The sequence below is a fragment of the Aspergillus costaricaensis genome (genome assembly GCF_003184835.1).
Source record: "Aspergillus costaricaensis CBS 115574 unplaced genomic scaffold BO79scaffold_27, whole genome shotgun sequence".
Lineage (NCBI taxonomy): Eukaryota > Fungi > Ascomycota > Eurotiomycetes > Eurotiales > Aspergillaceae > Aspergillus > Aspergillus costaricensis.
Window position 1 is genome coordinate 443,079 of NW_020291827.1, and position 15,334 is coordinate 458,412.

General features: G+C 53.9%; 5 protein-coding genes across 5 annotated transcripts; all 5 read left to right on the forward strand.

Annotated features, from left to right (window-relative positions):
• The first annotated feature begins 1,163 nt into the window (after nucleotides 1-1,163).
• Nucleotides 1,164-5,579, forward strand: BO79DRAFT_178152 (DUF726 domain protein). Its single transcript, XM_025679966.1, has 2 exons — nucleotides 1,164-3,856; nucleotides 3,915-5,579. The coding sequence occupies exons 1-2, from the start codon at nucleotides 1,649-1,651 to the stop codon at nucleotides 5,211-5,213; spliced, it is 3,507 nt and encodes a 1,168-aa protein (XP_025537015.1). The 5' UTR covers nucleotides 1,164-1,648; the 3' UTR covers nucleotides 5,214-5,579.
• A 244-nt stretch (nucleotides 5,580-5,823) lies between these two features.
• On the forward strand, nucleotides 5,824-7,899 carry BO79DRAFT_178153 (RTC4 family protein). The gene is made up of 2 exons (XM_025679967.1): nucleotides 5,824-7,394; nucleotides 7,457-7,899. The coding sequence occupies exons 1-2, from the start codon at nucleotides 6,196-6,198 to the stop codon at nucleotides 7,722-7,724; spliced, it is 1,467 nt and encodes a 488-aa protein (XP_025537016.1). The 5' UTR covers nucleotides 5,824-6,195; the 3' UTR covers nucleotides 7,725-7,899.
• Nucleotides 7,900-8,126: 227 nt separating this feature from the next.
• Nucleotides 8,127-10,969, forward strand: BO79DRAFT_210524 (M28 family metallopeptidase). Its single transcript, XM_025682824.1, has 3 exons — nucleotides 8,127-9,128; nucleotides 9,180-10,555; nucleotides 10,610-10,969. Exons 1-3 carry the CDS (start codon nucleotides 8,216-8,218, stop codon nucleotides 10,664-10,666), a joined length of 2,346 nt encoding a protein of 781 aa, XP_025537017.1. The 5' UTR covers nucleotides 8,127-8,215; the 3' UTR covers nucleotides 10,667-10,969.
• Nucleotides 10,970-11,165: 196 nt separating this feature from the next.
• Nucleotides 11,166-13,031, forward strand: BO79DRAFT_230908 (MFS transporter; the record flags this gene model as incomplete). The annotated part of the gene is made up of 5 exons (XM_025684127.1): nucleotides 11,166-11,214; nucleotides 11,361-11,389; nucleotides 11,445-11,963; nucleotides 12,032-12,395; nucleotides 12,457-13,031. The coding sequence occupies 5 exons, from the start codon at nucleotides 11,166-11,168 to the stop codon at nucleotides 13,029-13,031; spliced, it is 1,536 nt and encodes a 511-aa protein (XP_025537018.1).
• A 354-nt stretch (nucleotides 13,032-13,385) lies between these two features.
• BO79DRAFT_199896 (TMEM14 family protein) lies at nucleotides 13,386-13,885 on the forward strand (the record flags this gene model as incomplete). The annotated part of the gene is made up of 2 exons (XM_025681450.1): nucleotides 13,386-13,469; nucleotides 13,568-13,885. The coding sequence occupies exons 1-2, from the start codon at nucleotides 13,467-13,469 to the stop codon at nucleotides 13,883-13,885; spliced, it is 321 nt and encodes a 106-aa protein (XP_025537019.1). The 5' UTR covers nucleotides 13,386-13,466.
• Nucleotides 13,886-15,334: the final 1,449 nt, after the last annotated feature.

A 15,334-nucleotide genomic window follows, 5' to 3' on the forward strand; every position in this document is an offset into this window, starting at 1 on the left:
TATGCGGGACTGCACAACGGCGAATAATTGGCCTGGCTCCGTTCCAGTGTCTCTGGATATCGGCCGACAATTCGGAATCGGGCCGAATCTCTCGTCTCCTTGCCGATGGCCATTCACCTTGCTATTCTGGGTTCGAGTCCCTGCAAAACTTGTATGATGTATCTATACTATGCTCACGCCCAAGTATTACCTGTATCGGTGCGAGTCTCATGACTTCATACTTTGTACAATGACACGGAGCACATCAGAAGACTCCATCAAGCCACGAACCGCGCCACGTCCGTCCCCACCAGGCTTTATAGGAAGCCATTTCCAGGTTACGCACTATGGTTGGAATAAGGGAAGCTCTTATACTTGCATATCTATCGTTGTCTTCGCTGAAAGCACTGGAGCTATCTAGTAAGTTGAAACTTCCCATATGGCAGGGTGGCTGTTATTGCTTGTCCAAGATGGGATACGCAAATTACTATCCAACTTTATAACAGTGGTGACATAGATAGAGAGGATCTTCTGCCTCAATGGTAGAGGACAAGTCTGCTTCTTGGTAACCTTTAGTTCACCTACAGGTAGTGGCGACTCGAGTTTCCAGGTAGTTCGACACTTCTTAGTAGATCTCCTTATTGAACTGGTTGATCCGGGACGATGCGGCGGATGGGACAGCCGCAGTACAACTAGTAGAAACGTACGTGCTGGGTCCTGCATCAGCTGTCAAAAATCAAGCTTTGAGCCTTGACATAAACCGTAGTGCTTGAGGGCGTCTTCAGCTCCAATCAAGGTGACGCTGAAGAAAGTGGCTTGTGGTCATCCGATCATGCAAATGGCAGCCTAGTGAAGTTCCGGTCCATGCATGTATTGGGATGACGGAAAGGGCCCCGAGCTATGTAAACAAATTGCTATGGCATGAGCTGGCTGGCGATTGAGAAAGGTCCCAATAATGGTCCATGCTCGACCTGAAACCCAAAATCTGTCACTCTAGCTCGAAAGCATGTTCAGCTCTATATCTGGAGAGGATGTTGGGGAGAGGGAAACTGAAGCGGATAATCCGCGATCAACATGAGGGGGATGACCGCTTTCAGAGGCCAGCAGAGCCGGTGGTTGCCCACTTTCCCTCCCCAGATGCGGCACCACGTCTCCCGGTCGCAGGCTGCTTTCCAAATCGGCCCCGATTTCATCTGGGCTGACTGTCAATCAGCAGGGAGGAAAGAAAATAGGAGCCATCCATCCTTTCAATTCTGTCCACTACTACCTACAGACTCAATCGACTATCATCAGAATATCCCCCTTAATTCTATCTCATCTCCTCTTGCGCCGTCACAGCTCCGTCCCCGCCGTTCGCAAAAGTACCTTGACCCTTCCCTCCCACCTCCGTCACTACCCCAGTCCCATTCATCGTCTCCAGATCATCCAGCTGCCTACTGAGCTCCCCCCGACACGACTCAGCTTCCCTGTCAGGCACATGGGATAGAACGAGTGTCCAGGGAGCAACTCAGTGCAAGATCAGCCACAATCACCCAAAGTGCCTTTTCGCACGAATGGGTCATCTTTGGCCCCATTCATGTCGGAACTTGCACGGTGATATTAGGGATTCCCGAGAAGAACGGCACGAGGACAACTGCATGCATTATTTGATTTGACACGTCAATGAAGAATGAGCTCAGTCTCCAGTCCGGCTGTTGACCATTCTGTCGACCACCCTGCCGATCAGCCACCTATCTCACAACCATCCAATACTCCGACCCCCTCCGCTCCGGCCGCGGCCTCGGAAAGCACCACGACCTCCGACAATGTTGCCACGCAGAAAGAGAATGTCAGACCGGGTGGAGGACAATCTGCACCAGAGCAGGCCGCAGGTTCGGGCCGGGTTATAGAGTCTAAAGTGGAGGAGTTTGACGACTTTGGTTTGCCGATCCGCGTGCGTCCTAAGAGGGAGTCGTCCGAGAGTGAGGAAGTATTTCACGAAGTGGATGAATCACATGGGAATGCGGATGATAGTGGCGATGTGAGCAAGCGAGAAGGTCCAGCAACTGCTGCGGAGGGTTCGAGCACGAATTATAAGGTGGAGGAAGAGCCTCAGGGAGCGGCAAACGAAGTAAATAAGGAACCGTCATTGCCGTCTGCGACATCTGTGCCCGAGGATCATGGTCACTCTCCCGAGCAAGTCCCAGAGACTTCCACGGCTAGCGAAAAGCGTGCTCTTTCCGATTACCCGTCCCATCCTTCACAAGACGAACCCCCACCGCCGTACACGGAGAGTCCTGCTCAGGTGAATCATGATAACAGTGCCGATCGGTCCTCTATGCAGAAGAAGCGTGCATCTGTGAAGCCTTCCGAATGGTCTCATCAGCGACTCTATGTGGCCGGGCAGTCGGATGACGATGGCGAGGAAGAAGAGGACGATGGAGGTTGGAAAGAAATGCCCGCTTTGGGGGAATTCGATTACTATGATGACTATGGCCGGCTGGTTGCCCGTGGCGCGAAGCAGGAGGATAATGAAGCTGTGTACAGTGGTCTAGGTGGTGCAGGAAAGGGTTACACTCGCGTACAGTTCGACGAAGATGCCCAATCAGCAACCAGCTTGGATGAAGATACAAGCTATCTTTTCAAGGATTCCGCCGACACTGCCGCCGGTGTAGAAGAGGAGCTGCGCGACCGTGTGAGCCAAATGCAGGCGACAAAGGATCTTCTGACTGAGAGCCAGAGAATCGCCTATGTCGGGGTGACCAGGCTGACTATTCATCAAATGACATTGGACATGAACAAGCTCCCCGCCATCAAGGGCACACGCAAGGCAAGGCAAGCTGGCATCGATGCCATGCGGAAGTGGGGTCAAGCAATGATGGCCAGGCTCTATTCTCACATGGAAATCGACACCGCGGAGCAGGTGATGATAGAGCAATTGGCTGAACATGGCGTGCAGCCGGCAGACCTTGTCCGACCGCTAATGAGTAACGCTCGTGTTGCGAATCCATTGGCGGATGAGCCCGAAACACCAAAGAAGTCGATGTCCTCGCCTTCATCCCCTAGACTCAGGGAGGACTACCGGAGTAGCATATCCACTGAAATGGACAGGTCCTCCCGATCAACATCCCCTCCACCATATGAAACCCACGAAGGGGAAGACTTGCCAGAGGTCCGGACTCCATCGCAGCTGCCCACTTCCGCGAAGATCGACATTGATCTCCGATGGACGGTGCTCTGCGATTTGTTCCTCGTCCTCATTGCAGACTCGGCCTATGATGCGCGGTCGCGGACATTGCTCGAAAGGGTGGGTGCTTCGATGGAGGTGGCATGGCTGCAAATTGCCCGCTTCGAAAAGCGGGTCATCGATGCTCTCGAAATGCAGGAGGCTGCAGAAAAGGAGACATGGGACGAGTCGGAGCATATGGAGAAGCGGCGGAAGATGGCCCTCAAGCGCAAGTATATGGTTATGGGCTTAGCCACTGTCGGTGGTGGCCTGGTGATAGGCCTTTCGGCTGGCTTGTTGGCCCCGGTCATCGGCGCTGGTATAGCAGCTGGATTCACCACCGTCGGAATCACGGGGACGAGCGCGTTTTTGGGCGGTGCTGGAGGTACAGCGTTGATTGCCTCCGGCGCTACCTTGACTGGAAGTACCATTGGTCTGAGGGCTTCTCAAAGACGGACTGGTCCTGTTCAGACGTTCGAATATCGCCCCTTGCATAATAACAAGAGAGTCAATCTGATTATCACTGTCGCTGGTTGGATGACAGGAAAGGTGGATGACGTCCGATTGCCTTTCAGTACGGTTGATCCCATCATGGGTGATTTATACTCAGTCTTGTGGGAGCCTGAGATGCTCCGAAGTATGGGTGACACTATTAACATTCTCGCTACGGAGGTAGGCAGCGACATTATGCTCAGATACGCTCATGCGGACACTAACATGCTTGGAATAGGCTTTGACCCAGGGGTTGCAACAGGTCCTTGGCCAGACAGTTCTAGTTGCCCTGATGGCTTCACTGCAACTCCCACTCGTCCTGACCAAGCTGTCCTACTTGATCGACAATCCTTGGAACGTATCGCTTACACGCGCAAATGCGGCCGGACTGATTTTGGCTGACTCGCTGCGAGACCACAATCTGGGGAAGAGGCCAGTGACTCTTCTCGGATATTCACTTGGCTCGCGAGTCATCTTCTCTTGTTTGAAGGAGCTTGCAGACAAGGGCGCCCATGGGCTAGTTCAGAACGTGTATCTCTTCGGGTCCCCGATCGTGGCCAACCGAGATGAGTACCTCAAAGCCCGCAGCGTGGTGTCTGGGCGGTTTGTCAATGGATTCGCCTCCAACGACTGGATCTTAGGGTATCTTTTCCGCGCCACGAGTGGTGGTATCATGCGGGTGGCTGGTCTTGCACCAGTAGAGGGGGTTCCCGGCTTGGAGAACTTCGATGTCACCAAGATTGTGAATGGCCATATGGACTATCGTGCAGCAATTCCTCGGCTGTTGAAGGAAGTCGGCTGGGAAGTTCTGAGCGAAGAGTTCGCCGAGATTGAGGATCCTGATCCCGAGAACCACGCTGAGCGGCAAAGGGAGCTGATCCGTGAGATTGACGAGGCGCGACGAGAGGCTGAGCAAAAGCCGGAAAAGAAGCGGTTTGGTTTGTTCAAGCGCGGAAAGTTGGCGCAGAAGAAAGGCTGGGAAACGTACGACGTGGAACGCAACAATGCGATACGCCGGGGCTCCAGCGACACCAACGGCTCCGGAACGGTGCTCTTTGATATCGACGCTATTCGAGCCGAGCTAGCCTCGGAAAGTATCGAAGTCAAGCAGCTTGAATCCACACTTCCCCCGATGAAATTAGACTTGAGTTCACCAGCAAGCCCGGCTCCATCTGCTCCTGCTTCCACCGGCAAAGAGCTGAAGAGGCCTGAAACTCCGGCGCCTCCGGCTCGTGCGTCTCCTGGGACACTCCGCGAATACAGTCCTACTCGTGACGCACACACGCCTGCACATCAAGAGGAAGCAGTAGAGATGACCTTCGATACGTCCTTTCATGATACTCCTCCCCGTTCTCAGTCGTCCTTCGAGCCCGCCGCCTCTCACGATGTACACCCCACAAGGCCTGAGCTTCGGTCTTCCCTTACGATGCCGGCCCTTGGGGCCAGTACTTTAGGCGCTATGGCTCTGGAGCCAAATGCTTGGGCCGAGCACGACTTTGGCCACGGCGAAGAAGAGATTCAGATGACATTTGAGTGACGATGAACGAGACGATGGGAACGAGCTTCTGTTTGTTTATAAGCTGTTTGTTGATAGACCGAGCCGGGTCTGTGCCGGGGGTTACTTTTCTTAATATGGGTTGCTATAATTTCTCTTTCGTTGTCATTCTACTTGCCTGTGTCCGTGCATGACGCCGCGGGAGGACGATTGCAGTTATGATAGATTCAGAGCCTGGCATGCGATTGCCAAGTTAGAGCCTCATTTTTTGCTGCATACACTTTTCTGAGACATGATACAGCCAGTCTAATTTTCATGCATGCTTGATTCACCTTGCGGTGTGGCTGTTTGGATATCAGGTGTTCTGGATGTGCTGGTCGGCATCCCCATTAGTTTAGCATGAAGCAGTCTTTATTACTACGTCTAGTATCAGTTATACGAAGCAAATCTTCTGCTCCTTGTGAATGCAAAAAGGAGTTCTCCATCCACTGATTGACGGTCGATGCGACCAGTCGGCATAGAACCCAAGCCGACGGGATCATAATTATAGCGGCGGGTGCGGAGAATAGCGTGTCACCACACGCGTCCCTCCTCATCCGAATCCCCAGCCAATTTGATTCATGACTTTCCTCCTCTTCTCTGCCCTCCACACCGAACGACACCCAGCCCAGGACCCCGCAAGCACAGATCTTCCCGGGGCATCTTTACTGTTTACATTCAAAGGGGCGGCCCATGCACATGCTCTCACTCGTTCCGTGGTTCACTCCATCACTCAAACGGGGGTCGACCTGCTCTCGTGCTTCTCCATCCAAGCAGCTCGGCCACATTTGCGACGTGATTATTTATCATTGAAACAAACACTTACTCAAGCCACTTCGCTTTCCCTTCCTTTCTATCTGTATCATTTTGATCTGCAATTCTTCTCTTGCCCCTATCGATATCGACCAGTCTCCACAACAGCCATAACCAAACCCATCCATCTCCACGACCAACTGATCTCCACTACAGCTACAATATACACACCATGGTCCTGCAAACCCGACCCAAACCCAACTCCAGCTACGCCTCCAACCGACTCACTCGACAATCCGGCCCCAGCCAATCCCTCCTCTCCACCTTTCGAAACAGCAACGGCAAAGATGAGCGTCCGAAGCCCGTGAAACCGGAGCCCGCGACGGACGACGAGCCCATCAGCTCTAGCGACGAAGACGATGTCGTGAACGAGGACGATTCCGAGCCGGAAACCCGCACACGAGTCTCGGGCCCTAGCTTGGATGAGAAGCTCGCCAAGAGCAGATCGCAGACAACGCCGCGCGCCCCGCGCCAACAAAGAGGGAGCGATACAAAGAACAGTACCCCGGCAACGGGCCGCAAACGGACCTCGCGTGAGATGGTAAACGATGACGCGGATGAAGATAAGGATGAGGGGTTTTTCGCCTCGTTTCGCGAATTGGATAATGGGAATAAGCGACGCAAGAGTCGTGGGTATCAGTCGAGGAAGTCGTTGGTGAACTCGTCGCAGTCGCCGGCGGGGAGTGTTAGAACGCCGAAGGCTTCGAAGGATGAGAGCAAGAGTATGAGTAATGGGGCTAAGAAGAAGGGGAAAGAGTTCAAGGTTCCTAGGGATATTGAGGACGAGGCGCGTGCGTCGAGCCCCAAGCCTGAATTCAAGCAGCCTCCTCCGATGCCTGAGCCTAATGATATGATCTCGAGCTCTTCACATGCTACTTCGTCTGCTCTGGATGCGGCGGTCTTTGATGATGATGATTCCTCTGTCGGCACGCCGCTTAGTACGGCGTCATCTAGCTTCATGAACGAGCTCTCGCAGTATGGAGAAGCGGCGCTGCTAGATGAACCGGCTGTGTGTCCATGGTGCAAAGCGCCTGTGGACCCGGGGGCGCTGTTGCGATTCCGCGCGCAACCGAAACAGCGCATGCGCGAACAGCGACAATTCTGTGACTCTCATAAGCAGTCTTCTGCAGAGCAGGAGTGGAGGGAGAAGGGATATCCGGAGATCGACTGGGATACGTTCGATGAGCGAATCGCTCAGCATTTCGCGGACCTGGAGACGGTCATGGTACCGGAGAGTACCTCTTTCTACCGGAATAGTCTGGACACGGCGTTGAAGACCGGACAGGCTAAGAACTTCCGCCTTTCGCTGGACGGAGACGGATTGGAAAAGATCTCGTGTGGATATTACGGGACTCGAGGGGCAGGGAAAATGTACGCTTCACCTTTGCATCTACTTGATATGGTCTTCTATGGGCGCAGGCTAATTGAAACAGGCTACAAGCGATCACCTCGCGATACGGGCGGAAGCTCCGTCGGCTAGCGGCCGATGATCAGATTGTGAAGATGGCCGGGCCCGTCGGATATGCGCAGGAGGTGTTGGTGCCAGAGTTGGCGGTGCGACTGGTCAAGGAGGACATGGGGGTGAATGAGGAGACGGCACGGCAGATTCTCCGCGAAACAATTGATATTGGGGAGAAGGTGAACTTTGCCTTGAATGACAAGGTGCCGGTGCCGGAGGAGTCTGAAGAGGAGGTGCAGTGAGATGCATAGCAGTGGTGATGATGTATTTGGGGATTGTTATTCGTATACTGGTCGGACTCTGTTTATTTAGCAGTCCTGGGACCAATGCTGTATTGTATATAAGGCGATGAGTGATACCTCTCTGTTCGCTAGCTAGCTAGCTAGCCAGGCTGTTGTGCCATGATTTTGTTGGGAGAAATGAAAATGAATATGGCGCGTGCAGGAGACGAATTGACACCATTGTGACTCCACAGTTGGTGATGCTTCAGTCCGGCCGAGGTGGAGCCGGCGATAAGATAGCGGAGACTGCTGATTAGCTGATAGCCTTGGTTACGTCGTGCGGAGTTGTCCGAACCCTTCCTTCAATCCATAGTGAGAAAGTACTACTGCTGCTGCTAGTTACTCCTCACCTCCCATCTCTCTCTGACTCTTCCTCTTCCATCACACTTCCATCTCCCCTCTTTCATGAGATGGATAGTATTCCAATTTATCTCTAAACTAGTATCCCAATCATGCCCCCCGAAATGCGGGAAAAGGCCGATGCCTATCATTACTCCACCATGCCCAGCGAATCTACGCCTCTCCTCACCACGGTCGGCGTCCGCCCCCATCGACACCGCTACCCACATCACTCTCTCCGCCGTTTCTGCACCATCACTCTCACCTCCATTCTTACCCTCTCACTCTGTCTCTTCCTGACCCCCACCGCCCTCCTCCCTCGCGCTCACGGTTCCATCTGGAGCTACCTCCCCTGGGCGAATCCCTTCCCCCACTCCTCCTGGCCTGAAGGCCATGGCCTCAGCTACGCTGAACTCCAAGCCGTCTTGAAAGAGACCCCGAGCGCCCAGAAGGCTCGCGAATGGAGCACCTACTACACCGCTGGTCCGCACCTGGCCGGGAAGAACCTCAGCCAGGCGGTCTGGACCAAGGAACGCTGGGCCGAGTTCGGGGTCCCAGAGACTGAAATTGTGGCATATGATATCTTCCTCAATTACCCTGTGGATCATCGGTTGGCATTGCTGAAGAAAGACGAGGTCGTATTCGAGGCTACCTTGGAAGAGGACGTGCTGGAGGAGGACCACACCAGTGGGCTGCCTAACCGCGTGCCTGTGTTTCATGGATACTCTGCCAGTGGGAATGTCACGGCGCCGTATGTGTTTGTGAACTATGGTACTGTGGATGACTTCCAGGACCTCGTGGATCGGAATGTCAGTCTGGGAGGCAAGATTGCTATTGCCAAGTATGGACGGATCTTCCGCGGATTGAAGGTCAAGAGAGCACAGGAACTGGGTATGTCTGGGGTGATTCTGTATGATGATCCCGAGTCCGATGGGGAGATTATCGAGGAGAATGGCTATGCTCCGTATCCGGAGGGCCCGGCTAGGAACCCGAGTGCTGTGCAGAGAGGAAGTACCCAGTTTTTGAGTAAGTTATCCTATCTTCCCGCTTGGTTGTTGGATGAAGCTGACTGAGTAGGTATCGCACCGGGTGACCCGACTACCCCCGGATACCCGTCCAAGCCGGGATGTGATCGTCAGGATCCGTATGAGTCTATTCCCTTAATTCCCTCCCTGCCCATCTCGTATCAGGAGGTGGTGCCGTTGCTTAAGGCCCTGAACGGCCACGGTCCCAAGGCGTCCGACTTGAACGAATACTGGCAGGGCGGTAAGCTGGGCAGCAAGGGCGTCGAGTACTACATTGGCCCGACCCCGGATGATGTCCAGATCAATCTGTACAATGAGCAGGAGTACGTGACGACTCCTTTGTGGAACGTCATTGGTGTCATCAAGGGAGCCATCCCGGATGAGGTCGTGATCATGGGCAACCACCGCGATGCCTGGATTGCCGGCGGCGCTGGAGATCCGAACAGCGGATCTGCCGCTCTCAACGAAGTTGTGCGCAGCTTTGGCGAGGCGCTCAAGGCTGGGTGGAAGCCGCTCCGTACCATTGTCTTTGCCAGCTGGGACGGCGAGGAGTACGGATTGCTCGGATCCACCGAATGGGTGGAGGAGCAGCTGCCCTGGTTGTCCAAGGCTAACATTGCCTATCTCAACGTGGACGTGGCGGCGTCAGGAACGAGCTTGCGCCCGAGGGCCAGCCCGCTGTTGAACAAGCTGATCTATGAGGTTACTGGTCTGGTGAAGTCGCCCAACCAGACTGTGCCTGGGCAGACCGTCCGGGACCTATGGGACGGTGACATTGCCACCATGGGTAGTGGCAGTGACTTTACGGCCTTCCAGGACTTTGCTGGTGTGGCGAGCTACGACCTTGGATTCAGCCGCGGTCCGAAGGACCCAGTGTACCACTACCACTCGAACTACGACAGCTTCGACTGGATGGACCGGTTCGGCGACCCGGGCTGGAAGTACCATGAGACAACCACCAAGATCTGGGCTTTGGCAGCGGCCAAGCTGGTGGAGACGCCGGTGATCGCCTTTAATGCGACGGACTACGCGCTGGGCTTGGAGAAGTATCTTGACAAGATCAAGCCGGCGGCGAAGCAACTCCCCGAGGGAGCATCGTTCGACTTTGGGCCGCTTGACGCAGCGATCGCTAAGTTCCAAGCCGTGTCAGCGAAATTCGACGCCTATGCTGCGGATCTGACTGAGCAGCTGGGCGACGATGTGCCGTGGTACCACTGGTGGAGGAAGGTGCGGCTCTACTTCCAAATCCGCATCGTCAACGACAAGTACAAGGGGATTGAACGGCAGTTCCTGTACCAGCCGGGTCTGGATGGACGCAGCTGGTTCAAGCACGTAGTGTTTGCACCAGGCATCTGGACGGGATACTCGGGCGCGACGTACCCAGGATTGGTGGAGAGCTTGGAAGCGGGTGATTTGCTGAATTCTCAGGTGAGTATCCCAGATTTACGAGGCTGATTAATTTCAGCGGCTAACGAGGTCTAGAAATGGCGCGCGATCATCATTGAGCGCATTGAAGCTGCGACAAAGCTACTGCAGTGAGTCAGATGGACGTGATTGGAGATGAATGCCGATTGGCGGATGCCAGGTGACTGCCGTTGAAGCAAGGAAGTCAAGGGAGGAGATTGTGTATGTATGTATGTCTTATTGGTGTATGTGCAAGTCTTCAAGGTCATTCTTTCGTTGGAGACAGTTGGGCAGTATGAGATAGGACGACAGGGAAATTAGTACGAAGTAGTATCAAGTAGATAGATAGCAGTTAGAAGCGGGCATGTTGATTGCTTACCGATTATCTTCAAGTGATTGATTGCTTACTTTCCCCGCCGGCGATCGACCCACCGCGAGGCTATTCGCCATTTTAGGGCCTGCTTAGCGTGTCTTAAGACTGTCTTCTACTGCCGAGTGCCGATTAGTTGGTTGGCCCTGGTCACACGCGCTGCTTGTTGAGTCTTACTCCTCTTGTCTTTTTTCTTTTCCTCTTCCTCTTCTTTTCTTCTTTCATTCCTCTCTTCAAAATATTTTTGGGGGTAGTCTGCTCACCATGTTGGAGAAACCCGCCCGGCTGCCTGTTCGGCAGCTGGTCATTCTCTGTATGTATTGCAAATCAAACCTCCTAGGTTTATAGCTGTATACTGACCGATATACATAGCAATATGTCGCTTTGCAGAGCCGGGTACGTCCACTCAACATACCTCGTCAGTAATGAATCACTTCTAATAAATATACAACAAAACAGTCGTCTTGACCTCCGTCCTTCCCTACCTGGTACATCCCCCCATTCCCCCAACTCCAAACCAAAACCAAAACTAATAATGTACAGCCCGAAATGATCGACCACGTCGGGGTCCCCAAATCCGAAATCGCCAAATGGGTCGGCATCACCAGCGCGGTGACCTCTTTCTCACAGGCCCTAATGGCCGTCACCTGGGGCACCCTCTCCGACACTCTCGGCCGCAAGCCCATTATCCTGGTCGGACTCACCTGCACCATGGTCTTCTCGCTTCTCTTCGGCTTCTCCTCGTCCCTCTCCATGCTGGTCGTCTCTCGCGCCCTGCTCGGTCTCATGAACGGCAACGTGGGCATCATCCGCACCATGGTCGCGGAAATGGTTCCCCAGAAGGAACTCCAGCCACGCGCGTTTAGTATCATGCCGTTGGTGTGGACGATCGGGAGTATTTTTGGTCCGGCGTTTGGAGGCGCGTTGGCGAGACCTGCGGAGAAGCATCCGGGGTTGTTTGGGGGTTCGGAGTTTTTGAGGAACTGGCCGTTTGCGTTGCCGAATATTGCTGCCGCGGCATTTTTTGTTGTCGGGATTGCGACGGGGTGGTTGTTTTTGCATGTACGTCCCTTTCTTTTCTCTTCTATTTGGGAGGTTGAAGGGGGTGGTGTGCTAATGTGGATGTATAGGAAACGCTGGCTGCGAAGAAACATCAACGTGACTATGGGTTGGTTGTTGGAGAGGCCTTGACTAGCTCGTGTACTTCTTCTCGGAAGAAGAAGTCGGAGTCTCATGCATCGGATGCAGAGCGCCAATCCCTTCTGCCATCAACTACTACACATCCAGCAACAGCAGCAAAGAAAGCCAAACCAACCTGGGCCGAGATCTTCACGCCGCAATCCCGACTCGTCCTGCTCGCTTACGCTCTCATGTCCATGCACGCCATGGCATTTGACTCCGTCCTGCCTGTCTTTCTACACAGCCCGGTGCAGGAATACGATGGTAATCCCGACATGAAACTACCCTTCAAGTTCACTGGTGGATTCGGCATCGGTATGTCCTCCCATCCTAACCCCCTCTCTCCTCTCACCCCGTACTAACCGAAAGAGAAAAGACTCCCAAACCATCGGCATCTACTACACCCTAATCGGCATTCTCGGCATGTTCATCCAATTCCTGATCTTCCCATGGGCCGCCCACCGCTTCGGCGTACTCAACTGCCTGAAAGCCGTGGTCAGCGTGTTCCCGGTCATTTACATGCTCACGCCATTCACGGTGCTCCTTCCGGTTCCGTGGCTGCGCAATGTGGCGATCTTCCTGCTCATGTTGGGGAAGTTGGCTGCTTCGATCTTTGGGTTCCCGTGCACGACGATCCTGTTGACGAACTCGGCGAGTAGTATGAGTGTGCTGGGGACATTGAATGGGGTTGGTACGAGTGTGAGTGCTGTGGGGAGGGCATTGGGACCTGCTGTGATTGGGGGGGCGTATTCCTGGGGAGTGAAGAGGGGTTGGGGCATTGTGCCGTGGTGGGTGTGTGGGGTGTTTGGGATGTTGAGTGCGGTGCCGGTGGGGTGGATTGGGGAGGAGAATGTGTTGCAGGGGGATGATGCAGAGGGAGTTGATGGTGAAGAGGGAGAAAGAGAAGAAGAGGGGGAGGAGGGAAGATATGGAGCTATTGGGGGGAGGTAAATAGTATGATGAGGAGGGGAGGGGCGGCTGATAGGGGAAAAGAAAAGTCGATTGATTGATTGATTGATTATTTGGGATATGGTGCATGCATGCATATATATGATGATGTGATATTATGATATGATATGATATGATAGAATGGACATGAGTTATATAGCTGTATAGTATGAATTGCTTGTTGTATACATAGAAGTACATAGTAGAGAGTAAGTATATAGATAGTGGTAGTGTAATCACCAACCAATCAGCATCCACAAATTACACTAGCCTAGCTTACCTACCTAGGTACTACCCAGCTAGATCATGCCATCATCCCAGTCCATCATATTACATAGCTAGCTTACCTCTCCACCACCTACTCACTACCTCTTCTACACTTCAACCTACACAACCACCACCTCACATCTACACCAACAACACAATCACAAACCCACAATGGTACGTCCCCCCCTCCCCCCTCCTCCCTCTAACCAAATCCCCTCACCACACCCAACCCCCAATCCTACCACCCCCCAAACTAACACTCAATGAGCTAGTCCACCCCAACCACCACAAAAGTAGCAGCCCTCCTCACAATCCTCACCTCCATCGGGGGCATAACCGGGTACCTACGCGCGCGCTCCCTCCCCTCCCTCATCGCCGGATTATCCGTCTCCTTCCTGTACCTCCTCTCGTACCTCCGACTACGCGCGAACCAGCCCTACGGGGCAGAAATTGGTCTTCTGGCCTCGATTATCCTCGGCGGTGCGTCGATCCCTAGGGCGATTAAGACGGGGAAGGGGGTGCCGATGGGGTTGGGGGTTGTGGCGGTGCTTGGGGGGGTGGTTTTTGGGAATGCACTTCTTTCTCAGTAATTGGATGATATTTGGGGAGTAAGTAGGATATGGAGGGGGTGGGGGATACTACTATTTGGTAGAAGAGGTGGGGGGTGGGTAGGTTGATGGTTACTTACTAGTCGGAGATGAGATGGGGGTGTATGAGATAGGTTACTACTATTTATTATATGTGGATGAATGGATGATGATGATGGTTTTCATTACAGTGTATACAGAAGCTAAGCTGTTTCAATTATTGGTGTAGTAGTCTGTATGTAGCCTACCTGCTCGATGTTGAACTTACAGTTTTCTTTCTTTCTTTTCTGACTCCGTCTGTCCCCTTCTGTGTGTCTGCCTGAACGTCCGTCCACTTTGTATCCTCTCCATGCTACGGTTCGTGTCGCTCGCCGCCCTACACTGTAAGAGACATTTCCAATCGTGCAAGAAACTGAACTTAGCTGCTTGATCCGATCCCCTGTCTCTGTCGCTGCCCTCCATGTATTCGCATGCTCGTAAAGCTGTTATACCGTCTGGCTGGTGGCTGGCTGGTGCCTACCGATCCGCTGCGTCCTCCACCGTATCCATCTCGCGCGTCGTGCCCGTCACCACCGACGCCGGTACCTCCTCCAGAACCGTCTCGCCCTTCTGTTCGGGAACAAATGCGTACCTTGCCAGCTGTGCCATCTTCTCTTCCGGACTCGTCTCATTATCCGAGTAAACCAGTCGTACTGCCTTCGACTTGTCCTTCTTGGGCTTCTCCTCGCTCTTGGGCTTTTCGGATGTGGTTTCTGCCTGCTTCGCGGCCCCCGAGATGAGATCGTCCACCGATGTCGAGATTGTATCAGGCGCTTGTGTCGTCTCGCCTCCGTTCAAGGCCGGCGCTTGGCCCATGTGCATCTGTTGCATTTGATACGCGTTGACCGGTGGCGCTGCCACAGCCGGTCGCTGCGGCAAACCTGGGGGCATAGGCAGGCTGCCCGACCGGGGCGGGAATGCCCCGGCCGTCTGCGGAGGGGTGTGGGTTTGAGACGGTTGTGCTGGGAATGCCGGAGGTGTGGTTCCAAACGATGCCGCCGGCGTACCCTGGAACGGCTGTGGTGAATATCCCGCCGGAGGGTATTGTGCGGTTGGAGGGAATTGGGGCTGTCCCGGGGAGAAATTGGGATAAACAGGGCTGGCGGTTTGAGGATAAGGAGAGGCAGTGCCGTAGGGTTGAGGGTAAGAGAACTGAGAGGTGGTGGTGGGTGCAGCGGCGGGCGCGGCAGCAGCAGGAGCAGGCTGGCCCTACCTCATTGTTAGTCGCGTCACTAAAGTTGTAGGAGAGAATACTCACGAATCCGCCCATAGTCGGGGTCTGTCCTGCGCCCACTGGAGTAGCTTCACCACTACTGCCTCCAGTACGTGCTTCCGCCTTCTTAGCCTTGTGCTCCGCCAGTCGCTTCTTCAGATCCGACACGCTCTCCAGCTTGGGCTTCTTCGCTGGCTGTC

Excerpts from the sequence above, each read along its gene's own strand:
- BO79DRAFT_178152 (XM_025679966.1), top strand. The coding sequence starts at position 1,649 with ATGAGCTCAGTCTCCAGTCCGGCTGTTGACCATTCTGTCGACCACCCT. Across the intron at positions 3,857-3,914 it reads TTAACATTCTCGCTACGGAG|GCTTTGACCCAGGGGTTGCA; the intron begins GTAGGCAGCGAC and ends TGCTTGGAATAG.
- BO79DRAFT_178153 (XM_025679967.1), top strand. The coding sequence starts at position 6,196 with ATGGTCCTGCAAACCCGACCCAAACCCAACTCCAGCTACGCCTCCAAC. Across the intron at positions 7,395-7,456 it reads ACTCGAGGGGCAGGGAAAAT|GCTACAAGCGATCACCTCGC; the intron begins GTACGCTTCACC and ends TAATTGAAACAG.
- BO79DRAFT_210524 (XM_025682824.1), top strand. The coding sequence starts at position 8,216 with ATGCCCCCCGAAATGCGGGAAAAGGCCGATGCCTATCATTACTCCACC. Across the intron at positions 9,129-9,179 it reads AGGAAGTACCCAGTTTTTGA|GTATCGCACCGGGTGACCCG; the intron begins GTAAGTTATCCT and ends CTGACTGAGTAG. Across the intron at positions 10,556-10,609 it reads GTGATTTGCTGAATTCTCAG|AAATGGCGCGCGATCATCAT; the intron begins GTGAGTATCCCA and ends AACGAGGTCTAG.